Source organism: Pantherophis guttatus, chromosome 5 (assembly GCF_059756535.1).
Source record: "Pantherophis guttatus breed Tessera chromosome 5, ASM5975653v1, whole genome shotgun sequence".
Lineage (NCBI taxonomy): Eukaryota > Metazoa > Chordata > Lepidosauria > Squamata > Colubridae > Pantherophis > Pantherophis guttatus.
The window spans coordinates 68,655,787-68,668,613 of record NC_142067.1 but is presented as its reverse complement, the minus strand read 5'-3'; the positions used below and the strand labels follow the sequence as shown (position 1 = coordinate 68,668,613).

Genomic DNA, 12,827 nt, shown 5'->3' with positions numbered 1-12,827 from the left:
CCTTCCCATAACTCTCTATTTATTCTAATAGTTATGGGCCTGTTGTTTGAGGTTCTTCTAAGATAAATACTAAATCATCAGCAAAGGCTTGCAATTTGTACTCTTCTTTTTTAATTTTCATCCCTATTTCGCCTAATATGACCACCTTTAAAGCGCTCCATGGCTTAGGGCCGGGGTATTTACGAGACCGCGTTCTGCCACCAATAGCCTCCCACCGGCCAGTACGCTCGCATAGAGAGGGCCTCCTCAGGGTGCCGTCCGCCAGACAGTGTCGGCTGGCGACCCCCAGGGGGAGAGCCTTCTCTGTGGCGGCACCCGCCCTCTGGAACAACCTCCCCCCAGAGATACGTACAATACCAGACCTCCGGACTTTTCGTCGGGCCCTGAAAACTTATTTATTTCACCTAGCCGGGCTGGCTTGATCCCACTGTTTTGGTTAAATTTAAATGATTTTAATTGGGTTGTTTTAAATTGCGGCCAAAAATATTTAATTATTTTTAAACTGTTTTTAAATTTTGTATGTTCTGTTTTATTTTGGCTGTTCAGTGCCCTGAGTCCTGCTGGAGAAGGGCGGTATACAAATTAAAACAAATAAATAAAATAAATAAATAAAAATATTTCTATTTAGAACTTCTAAGGTCAAAATAAACAACGGGGATAAGGGACATCCTTGTCTTGTATCCTTCATAATAGTAATATTTTCTGTCATTTCTCCATTTATCATTATTTTAGCGGATTGTCTATCATAGATTGTTTTTATGGTATTTACAAATCTCTCCCCCAAAAACATTTTCTGCAATTGTTCTATCATGAATTGCCAGTTTATGTTGTCAAAAGCTTTTTGGGCATCTAAAAACATCATCGCCATTTGTTTTTCTGAGTGTGTCTCATAATATTCCAACGTATTTAAAATTATCCTCATATTGTCTCTGATTTGTCTCTTAGGTAAAAAACCATTTTGGTCCATATGAATAAATAAAAGCAAAAATCTTATAATCCACATTTAATAACGAAATCGGTCTATAATTTTTTATCAATTGTAAATCAGCATCTTCTTTAGGTATAAGTGTTACATAGGCCTCCCTCCGTGAGTCTGGCATTCTTGCCTTCATTAGAAGTTCATTAAATAGTTCCAGCATTACATTATTCATCACTTCTTATAATGTTTTGTATAGTTCCACTGGTAGATCATCCGGTCCTGGTGCTTTCCCATTTTTTTGTCTTTTAATTGCTTCTGTTAGTTCCATCATTGTTATTCTTTCTTCTAACATTCCCTTGTATTGTTCAATTATTTTAGGTAAATCTGAGTTTTTTAGATATTTTATTATCTCTTCCTCCGAAACTTTCTCTTGATAATAAATAATATTTATAATAATAGTATTTTTGAATTATTATCTTCTTTTCTTCGTTTCTGTAATGTAATTTCCCCTCTTCATCTTGTAAATGTTTTATTGTTTTCTTCTCCTTCTCTTTTTTATTTTATATGCTAACCATCTTCCTAGTTTGTTTGCATTTTCAAAGAAATTCTGTTTAGATGCTCTTAATTTATTTGCTAAAAATTCTTGTTCATTTAAATTTATTTCATGCTTTTTCAGTTCCAGTCGCTTTTTTAAAAAATTTTTTTTATTTATTTAAAACAATACATCAAAAAAAAAAGAAATAGTCAAACAAATGATCGCGACAGGAACTTTACATGATATTTACACTTTCTACGGTATGTAGGCTTCAGTCAGATTTAACATATATTAAACATAATCCTGGTTATACTTGACTTTTTGGACATCTGTTGTTCAACCAAACGTACCATTTGTCTCAACATTGGAAATATACGGAGTTCTTTTGATCTCTCAATGCTTTAGTCAGTCTATCGGCTTCCGCATAATCCAAAATTTTCTCCAAAATCAAATCTTCAGCCGGCAGGTCTTTCCCCTTCCAATGTTGGGCGAAACATATTCTTGCTGACGTGGTGATAAATACACACAGACACCATATATTTGTGCCTATGTTGTCTGGCCTAATGTTCATTAGATAGTACTCTGGTTTCAGAATTAGGTTATAACCTGTGATTTCCATGATCCATGCCTGTATAATTTTCCAGAATTCAGTCGTCCTGGAACAGATCCACCACATGTGGAAATAGGTGCCAATCTCCCCACACTTCCAACAGTTTGGTGAGAGATTGGAATACATTTTAGAAAGACGAGCAGGTGGAAGGGATCATCTATACAGCATCTTGTACACATTTTCTTTGTATGATGTTGCCCACAGGAATTTCATATGTTTAAGCCAGATTTCTTCCCATTTTGTCATATCAATTGGATAGACAATATTCTTGTTCATTTAAATTTATTTCATGCTTTTTCAGTTCCAGTCGCTTCTTAATTTTTTTGTTTTGAATATCTTTTTGGAGTTCTTTCTCTAAACTTTTATAGTCCTCTTCCAATTTTTTCTGCTTTTGTCTCTTCCTTTTATTCTTTTTCTCCAAGTATGTTATTGCCAGCCACCTAATATAGGCTTTCATCATATCCCATACATTCTGGAGTGATGTATCTCCATTTTTATTTATTTTAAAGAAAAACTCTTAATTCTTTTTCCATAAACTGTTGAAAGTCCTTTTTATTTAATATTGTTGCATTCAGAGTCCATCTTGGTCTTTCTCTTTTGTTCTTTTCATATTATTTTCATTGAGTTATGATCCGCCCAAATGTTTGAACCAATATTTACTTCTGGTATATTATTTATAAGTTCTGTTGACATCCATATCATATCTATCCTTAACCACGATAAATGTCTATTTGAATAAAAAGTAATATTGTTTTTCTTTTAAATGTTTTTGTCTCCAAATATCTTGAATACTCAATTCTTCTATCATTGTGAAAAAGGATTTCAGCAATATTTTTCTAGACTTTTTATTTGTCTTCCTTGTTTTATAGTCCAGATCCACATCTATTACTGCATTAAAATCACTCATTATACATAGGTATTCATAGGATTCCCTGTGCACAGTCACTCATGCCCTCGTCACCTCGCGCCTGGACTACTGCAACGCTCTCTACATGGGGCTCTCCTTGAGGAGCACCCGGAGGCTCCAACTGGTCCAGAATGCAGCCGCGCGGGTAATTACGGGAGCCGCTTGGCACTCCCACATAACACCACTCCTATGTGAGCTGCACTGACTCCCAGTGGTCTTCCGGGTGCGCTTCAAGGTGTTGGTTACCACCTTTAAAGCGCTCCATGGCATAGAACCTAGTTATCTTTGAGACCGCCTGCTGCTACCGACGACCTCCCACTGACCTGTGCGCTCCCACAGAGAGGGCCTCCTCGGGGTGCCATCAGCCAAACAATGTAGGCTGGCGACCCCCAGGGGGAGGGCCTTCTCTGTGGGGGCACCTACCCTCTGGAATCAGCTGCCCCCTGAGATAAGGAGGATCCAAGATCTCGGTGCCTTCCGCCGTGCCCTTAAAACTTTCTTTTTTCAGCAAGCCGGGCTGGCTTAACATATTTTTTTTAATATTTTTTAATTTTTAATTGGTTTGTTATCTTAAATTGGGGCCAAATGAATATATATCCTTTTAATTGTTTTTTAATGTTTATATTGTATGTTTTTATCTGGCTGTACACCGCCCTGAGTCCTCAGGAGAAGGTGCGGTATATACATTTGAGATAAAATAAAAATAAATAAAAATAAATAGTCCAATTCTAAAATTTTCCTGTGTAATCTCCCATAAAATTCTTCTTGTTTTTCATTTGGTGCATATACCACTATCAAGAGTATTTGTTTATTATTCATTCTTATTTCCACCATCAGAATCCTGCCTTCTTTGTCTTCAAAAAGTAATTTAGGTTCTAATTTTTCTTTAATATATAAAGCTACTCCTCTTTTGCTTTGTTGTATCAATGAGGTAAATAAGACTCCTAATTTTGGGTATTCTAGTAATTTTATATGTTGCTTTCTAATATGTACTTCTTGTAAACATATAATATCCATCTTCAAAGTTTTTAATTTATTCAAAGTTCTGTTTCTTTTTATCGCCGCATTCAATCCATTTACATTTATTGATATTGCTTTTATTTTTTCTTCCATGTTTTACTTGTGGCTAGTTTTTGACTTCATCGCCCTTGTCTCTCTTTGTTCCATTGGATCCTTTGCTCTTGCTCCTTCTCTTAATGTTTTTTCTACTCTTCTTTCTCTTTCTCTTCATCTTTTGGCTTTGTCTCTCCTATTGCTCCCAAGTCCTCTTCTAGTGGTCCACAGAATCATTCATAAAATAGTTTTGCTTTTCCAATAGTGTCAAGCCTATGTCTTTGTTCTTGCCATGTCACCAAAATTCTTTCAGGTATTAACCATCTAAAACTCACTCCTTTAGATATTAAAAATTTTGTTAGGAATTGATATTCTCTCCTCAGATCTCTAACTCTTCTGGGTATTTGCCTCAATACCACAATATCTTTGTCTTTATGTTTCAGTGCTGTATCTCTTGCTGCTTGCAGTATCTCTGTTTTCACTGCCTTCTTTGTAAATCTTACATGTACTTCTCTTGGTAATTTATTTCTCATTGCATATCTTGTGTATACTCTAAAAGCTTTGTCAATCTCATTTAAGATCTTTTCCTTGGGTTGTTCCAAAACTTCTGTCAATATGTCAGCAATCACCTCGGGTAAATTTTCTCCTTTTTCTTTCTCTATATTTTGGAATCTTAAATAAAAATCAGAACGCTCCATCTCCAACAGGATAATTGTTTTTTCTTGCAATTTGTCAGTTGATACAAGTTTTTCTTCTAATTCCTCAACTTTCTTTTCTGTCATTTCTGCTTTTTCTTCTACTTTCTGGATTCTCTCTTCATTTTTCCCAATCATAGCTTTCATTTCTTTTAACTCCTGTTTCAAATCATCATGAAGCGATTGCATGAAATTTTTTAACACCATCATCTCCGAGGTTTTCTGTATTTCTGTCGATGAGGGACTTGCTGTTGGATGTAGATGTGATTACATCTGCATCTGAGATTACATATGTGTGGATGTAGATGTGATTACATCTACATCTGTGATAACGTGTACATTTCTTTATTTCCACTTTTTTTTTGAAATAAATTTATAATCCATTTATGATATATTTATAATCCAAGTGTCTAATCCTCCCTGATGGTTGGATTAGCAAAAATAAAAATAAGGTATAAAAATTAAAGAACAAAAATTCCAATCAACCACCTCCCTCAAAAATCAAAATTCCAAATACCCCCCAGAGAAAGAAAAAGAAAAAATTAATATCAAAAATTAAAAAATAAAAGATAAAAATCCAAACGGCCAAAAGGAAAAATTTTTCTTCTGACTCTTCCAGTCTTAATCCAAATTCTTGTCAATCTAGTTGTTTTTGGTCAAATAACAAAAAGGCATATTAGACAAAAAAAATCCCATAAAAGAAATAGAAAATACAAAACACGAAATAGAATGCCTTTCACTTATCCACCAGCAAAACTCAAAAACAAAGTACTTCAAAGCATTCACAAGTGAGTAAATAAGAAAGCTAATCACCCCCCCCCAAAAAAGGTAATAATAATAAAAGATTAAAAGCCAAAAGGAAAGTTCAAAACCCAGTCTTCTCGCTTGCACATCTGTTTTATTTATCACTCAGCCAAATGTCAAGGTCAGCTGTAGTCAAAATTTCTTTCAAGTCAAAATCTTTTTCCCTTCTGCCACCAGATGGCACTGGAGACTAGCTTTCAATAGAGCACAATACTTTCAAGCCTTTAAACTCTTCAGTAAAATATTCAAAGTTTCCTCTTGTCAATTACCACTATTCCACATTTCAATAGAATGGGATTCAGTCTTCATAATTTCATTAATTCATTAGTCCCAATTTCTTATTTTTTAAAAAATTCCCCAACTTTTCTTTTCTCAATCAAAAAAAAAAAAAGGCTTTTACTTTCTCTTCTCTCGCTGCATATACATTTAATAAAATAAATAAATAGACATCAATTTTAATACATATTTGGATGCTATATAGTAAGAACAATCATGAAGTAATAAATGAAACATTTTTAGTTTGCCTTTTTGTTTTAGGGCTCTGTTGCTATTGCAGGAGCTGTTGTTCGTTGGTTGAGGGACAATCTTGGTATTGCAAAATCTTCAGAAGAAGTAGGTGAGTATAACTTTCTAATTTATTGTAAATCTGTAAGTATACAAGGACTCAGGGGTTCTGTGTTTCATTCAAACATGTTCACTTAGATAAGAATTTTATTTGTGCACTCAAGGTCTATGCCATTTTTAACCCTAGGTACCTAATTTTTAGGCTTAGGGACCCTTCTGAAAATGTAATACTGAAATATTTATATGGTGAATATTACTAGTAGGAATAGGAATAATAATCATACAGAGTTTCAATTATTATAATTAATTAAAACTGCAATTCTACACCATTTTCCTGAAAAAAAAGAAAGCTCAGTAGGATTTATTTCTATTCAAATCATACCATAAGCTTTTATTTGTGGATATAAATGATCTCTGAGAGGTATATTGTAGTTCAGCATATCCAGAAAGTACCAACTTGTTGAAGATTATACCATATATAAAATTTATACTTCTGCTTCCTGGCTCTATGTTTGTTATATAGATTAATGCCCTCAACAGTCATTTATTCTAGAAATTACTTACATTTTGTTTTGCAATTCTTAGCTTTCAAATGACTATTTCTTTGCAGAGATAAGTTTTCTATTTTGTATTGATTTTAGAGAAACTTGCTGCTGAAGTAGGCACATCTTACGGCTGCTATTTTGTTCCTGCATTTTCAGGATTATATGCACCATACTGGGAACCCAGTGCAAGAGGGTAAATATTATCTGATTGAATGTTAAATAGTATTTTTCTTGTGTTCTGCTAATAAAACAGGACTTATGAATGACCAACAACAAGATCCTTATGAAAGACTGAGTGTATACAGTATTCTGCTTTATGCCAAAGGAAAGTATCATTGCTGATATCTATATTCACTTCATTTGATATTCCCCAGCCCTGTGCCCAGTTTTCCTTTAAAAAATATTTATATTAAACCAGATGTAAAAGAAGCCAACCTAGTAGTTCTAACTGACATAAATAAAGATGCTTCAAAAGCATCTTTATTTCCGAGAATACCTTCTTGTCCACATTTATTTGAGGAATGGCAAAACTCCTTACGGCAGTTATTTTCTTGCTGACCTTTGTTCCAAACTATAGATGACAATATATTGTTCAAATGCAGATCTACCAAAATCATACAAACAGTAGGGCAAAAATATATTTTTAAAAAAATAATTTTTATTGAACATTTTTTTCAAACAAGCAAACAAAAAAAAACCCCAAACAAAAACAGATATTTACATCTTCTTCTTTTTAACAACTTCACATCAGTAATCTATATTTATACATTTTCTTTTTCTTATTTTAATCTATCTTTTATACATATATTTCTTGTATATCATATATATATATATATTCTCTTAATCTAAATATTTTATTTACATTTAACATAAACAGGTACCTAGTTTCCTTTCCACAATTTATATCTTCCATTTGTTCCCATATTTCTCCACCTAATTAAACCATTGTTTAGTTTTCTTTTGCCCACCCCTTTTCCCCCCCTTTCTCCTCCAACCATTTATACCATTTCTCCCAGTCTAAGTAGTATTTTGTTTCATCTTTTTCTTGTATCTCCTTTGTGAGCTATCCATTTCCACACACTCCATAATTTTTCTAATCACCCTGGCTTCTGATGGTATGTCATTGTTTTTCCAGTTTTGGGCGAAAACTATTCGTGCTGCAGTCAATATGTGAATAATTAAGTATTTTATTTCTTTTTCATATGGCCCAGTAATTATTCCCAGTAAGAAAGTTTCTGGCCTCATTTCTATTTGTTGATTTATAATTTCTTCTATTTGTATTTTAATTGTTTGCCAAAATTGTTTTGCCTTCTGGCAAGACCACCACATGTGATAATAAGTTCCTTTTTGATGTTTACATTTCCAGCAAAACGGGGAAGTATTTGGAAACATCTTTGCCAATCTGGCAGGTGGGAGATTCCACCTATAAAACATTTTATGCATATTTTCTTTATAGGGTACAGACATTGTTAGTTTGTAGTTTATATTGCATAATTTCTCCCATTTATCTAATTCAATATTGTACCCAAAATTTTTTGCCCAAATTATCATATTTTCTTTAACTACCTCTTCTTCCAATTTGTATCTTAATAAATAATTATAGGTTTTTTTTATCAATTTATCCTCTGTTCCCTGAAGAATTTTATCTAATTCATATGTTCTCTTTTGAAATCCAAATTGTGCCAAATCTGTCCTGTATCTAGATTTTATTGCATATAGGGCCACCAGTCAATGTCTGTACCCAATTCTTTCAATTCCTGTCTTGTTCTTAATTCCTCTTGATTATTCAGCAAATCTTTGTAAGTTTTCATTTTGCCAATATCTAGAGCATTTGGGTAGATTTGTGCCTCCATAGTAGATAGCCATTCCGGAATTTTGTCATAATGTTTCTTTTTTATCCCCTGCCATGTCTGTAGCAATGCTTCCCTGATCAAATGTCTTTGAAAATATCCGTGCTGTCTACTTTTTCCCTCCCACAAGAAAGCATGCCATCCTCTTTGTAGATCATACCCCTCTAATGACAATATTCTTTTGTTTTTTAGTTCCATCCAATCTTTAATCCATATCAATGAAGTTGCTTTGTAATATGTTTCCCAGTCTGGGAGTGCTAATCCTCCTCTCTCTCTCATATCTTGTAAATCTTTTATTTTGATCCTTGCTTTCTTCCCCTGCCAAATGTAATTCGCTGTAAGTTTGTTAAAATCTTTAAAAAAATTCTTCCCCAATTTTATCGGAATCACTTGGAATAAAAATAACATTCTTGGTAGCACATTCATTTTGATTGAGGCTATCTTCCCAAGATGATAACTCTAGTTTGCTCCAGATTTCTAGATCTTTCTTTATCTGTCTTGCTAATTTGTTGTAGTTGTCTTCTCTAATCGATGATCTTTTATTTGTTAGCCATATTCCTAAATATTTTACTTTTTTGTCATTTGTATACCCATTCTGTCTTCTAGTTCTTTCTCTTTTTGTTTTGTGAGATTCTTCGTTAATGCCTTTGTTTTTTGCCTGTTAATTTTAAGTCCTGCTGCTTTCCCATATTCTTCTATTCGTGATAACAATTTGGGTCCTGTCGATATTGGCTGCTCTATTATGAAGACCAAGTCGTTGGTGAAGGCTTGAAGTTTATATTCCTCTTTTTTAACTTTCAGTCCTTTTATTTCCTTGTCTCTTCTAATTTCATTTAACAGTATCTCTAAAGATAGTATGAACAATAAAGGGATTAAAGGGCATCCCTGTCTCACTCCTTTTGTTATTATAAATTGTTCAGTCATGTTTCTGTTTATTGTTATTTTTGCTGTTTGAGATGAGTATATTTTCTTTATCATATTTACAAATTTATCGCCAAATTTCATATTTTTCAATTGTAAAGTAAGAAATTTCCAATTTAAATTGTCGAAGGCTTTTTGTGTATCCAAGAATATTACTGCCATTTGTTTATCTGGATTTGCTTCATAGTATTCCAATACATCAATTATTATTCTTATATTATTTTTTATTTGTCTTTTTGGCAGAAAGGCGTTCTGATCAGAATGGATATATTCGTTTATTACTTTTTTTAGTCTTTCCGCAATAATCAATGTGAATAATTTGTAATCTACATTTAGTAACGATATTGGTCTCTAATTTTTGATTTGTGATTGGTCTGTCTCCTCTTTTGGAATAAGGGTGATAATGGCTTCCATCCAAGAATTGGGTATTTTGGCCTTCAAAAGTGCATCATTAAATGTTTCGAGTATAATTTCATCTAGTGGTTGTTGACAACACTTATAAAATTCTGCTGGGATGCCATCTGGACCTGGAGTTTTATTATTTTTCTGTTTTTTCCTTGCCTCTATTAATTCAATCATACTAATTGGCCTATTCAATATTTCCCTTCTATTTCCTTTAAATCTGATTTATTTAATCTGATTTATTTAAATATTGTTTAATGTCTTCTTCGAATATCTCCTCTTGCTCATACAGCTTTTGAAAAAAAACAATTTGCTATATATTTTTTCCTCCTTTCTATAATGCATCTCTCCTTTCTCATCTTGTAATTGGTGTATCGTTCTTGTCTCTTTTTCTTTTTTCAATTTATATGCCAACCAGCGTCCCATTTTATTCGCACATTCAAAATGGTTTTGTTTTACTGACTTAATTTTCCGTGCTATCTCTAATTTTATCTTTTATCAAATTTATTTTTCCTTTGGTCATTTTATTTTGAGGATCCTTCTATAGGTCAGATTCACATTCTTTAAACTCTTTTAACAGGTTGTCTCGTTCTTGTTGTTTGTTTTTATTTTTCTTCGCCATATATGCAGTTGTTAGACCTCTTATGTATGCTTTTGTCATGTCCCATACATTTTGAAGAGAAGTTTCCTCTTTTGTGTTTATCCTGAAGAATATGTTCATTTCTTTTTCAATCATCTGAATGTATTCTTTGTCTTTTAATATTTCTTTATTCATCATCCATCTTTTTCTTGTCCGTTGTCCTTTCCATATTTTTTTTTTAATTTGATTTATATGCCGCCCTTCTCCAGAGACTCAGGGCGGCTTACAATGCGTTAAGCAATAGCCTTCATACTTTTGTATATTTATACAAAGTCAGCTTATTGCCCCCACAATCTGGGTCCTCATTTAACCTACCTTAGAAAAGATATTACTTTTACTGGATTATGATCTGCCCACATATATGTCATTATTTCCACTTGTTCTACATCTTATCTAAGCTCTGTCGTCATACATGCCATGTCTATTCTAGACCATGATTAGTGTGGACTAGAATAGAATGTGTATTGTTTTTTCTCTTTATTTATCTCCCTCCATGTATCATGAAGACATAGTTCCTGTATCGTCTCTTTAAACGTATCTGGAAGTGTCTTTTTCTTGGTTTTCTTGTTCTTATTACTCTGGTAGTCTTTTTTCATGTCCGTAATTGAGTTGAAGTCACCTATTATGCAGATGTTTTCGTATTCTAATTCTTTTACTTTGTCATGTATCTTTTTATAGAATTCATTTTGGTTATTATTTGGTGCATAAGTTGAAATCAATAATATTGTTTTTTGTTCTGTCTGTATTTCAGTCATTAAGATCCTTCCATCCTCATCTGTGTATATTTGTTTTGTTTTCAAATGTTTTTTGATATAAACTGCTATTCCTCGCTTTTTTTGTTCTGCTAATGAAGTATATAGATTTCCTAGCCTTGGGTTCTCTAGCATCTTTCTGTGTTGTTTCTTAATGTGTACTTCCTGTAAATTTATGATATCCATCTCCAATCTTTGTAACTTTGTAAATGTTTGCATTCTTTTGGCTGGTGCATTTAAACCGTTTATGTTTACTGAAATCATTTTTATTTCTTCCTCCATCTTCGTTCTTATTTGTTTGTTGTCCTTAGTCTTCTTGTATTTCTTATTACTATTTGTGTTTTTTCCCTCGCTCCCTCTCTCTCTATTCGTTCTCTTTCCAATCTTCTCTTTTCCTCTTGTTCACCTTCAGTTTCTTCCGTAACATATTTTTCCTGGCTTTTACTCTCTGATTCCTCCCTGCTTTCTTGATCTTCCTCCAAGGCAAAATGATGTTCAAAAAATTCCTGGGCCTTTTCCAAGGTATCTATCTTAAATTTCTTCTCTTGCCAAGAGATTAGGATGCCCTCCAGTATCAGCCATCGAAACATGACTTTATATTTGTTTAATTGTGATATGAGAAAATTGTGATTTTTTTCCTCTGGTCTCTTACTCGTCTTGGAATTTGTTTGAGTGTTATTATCTCCTTTCCTTTATACAATATTGCCTCATCTCTCATTTTTTTATAGATTTCTTCCTTTATTGTTTTTTTAGTAAATCTAACATGCACTTTCTTTGGCAATTTGTGCCTATGTGCATATTTTGTGTGCACTCTATAGACCTCATCAATGTCCCTTCATATATCCTCCTTATTTCTTTGTGTTGTTTCTGCCAGGATTTCCGCCATTATCTCCTAGGTCTTCATCCTTATTTTCCGTAATATTCTGGAACCTAAGATTAAATGATGCCTTCTCCATTTCCAGATGCACAATCGATTCTTCTAGTTCCCTACTGGTTAACAACTGTTTTTGTTATGTTATGTTATGTTATGTTATGTTATGTTATGTTATGTTATGTTATGTTTATTAGATTTCTATACCACTCTTCTCCCGAAGGACTCAGGGCGGTGTACAGCCATATTAAAACACATATAAATTTACAAAATTTAAAACAATTTAAAATTGAATATATAAAAATTTGGCCCATAGATTAAAACACACATAGACCCATTCTAAAATTTGTATTAGGCCAGGCCGGCTTGTTGGAACAAGAGGGTCTTCAAAGCACGGCGAAAGGTACGCAGGTCGGGGATGAGATGAATCTCAAGGGGCAGCTCATTCCAGAGGGCTGGCGCCTCCACAGAGAAGGCTCTCCCTCTGGGTGTTGCCAGTCGGCATTGTCTGGCCGACGGCACCCTGAGGAGCCCCTCTCTGTGGGAGCATATTGGCCGGTGGGAGGCTGTTGCTGGCAGCAGGCGGTCTCATATATACTCCGGTACTAAGCCATGGAGCGCTTTAAAGGTGGTGACCAACACCTTAAATCGCACTCGGAAGACCACCAGGAGCCAGTGCAGCTCACGCAGAAGGGGTGTTACGTGGGTGCGCCGAGTCGCCCCCATAACCACCCGCGTGGCCGCATTCTGGACCAGCTG

General features: G+C 34.0%; 1 protein-coding gene across 7 annotated transcripts in view; it reads left to right on the top strand.

Moving 5' to 3' along the window:
• GK (glycerol kinase) overlaps positions 1-12,827 on the top strand; it is a 107,496-nt gene that overhangs the window by 75,510 nt on the left and 19,159 nt on the right. For all 7 annotated transcript variants that reach the window (XR_015728239.1, XR_015728238.1, XM_060694059.2 and 4 more), the window contains 2 exons: positions 6,061-6,139; positions 6,729-6,825. Coding sequence is in view for 5 of the 7 variants with exons in the window: in XM_060694059.2 (XP_060550042.1) it covers positions 6,061-6,139; positions 6,729-6,825 (176 nt within the window). In the remaining 2 variants the exon portion in view is untranslated. The remainder of the gene's footprint in view (positions 1-6,060; positions 6,140-6,728; positions 6,826-12,827) is intronic.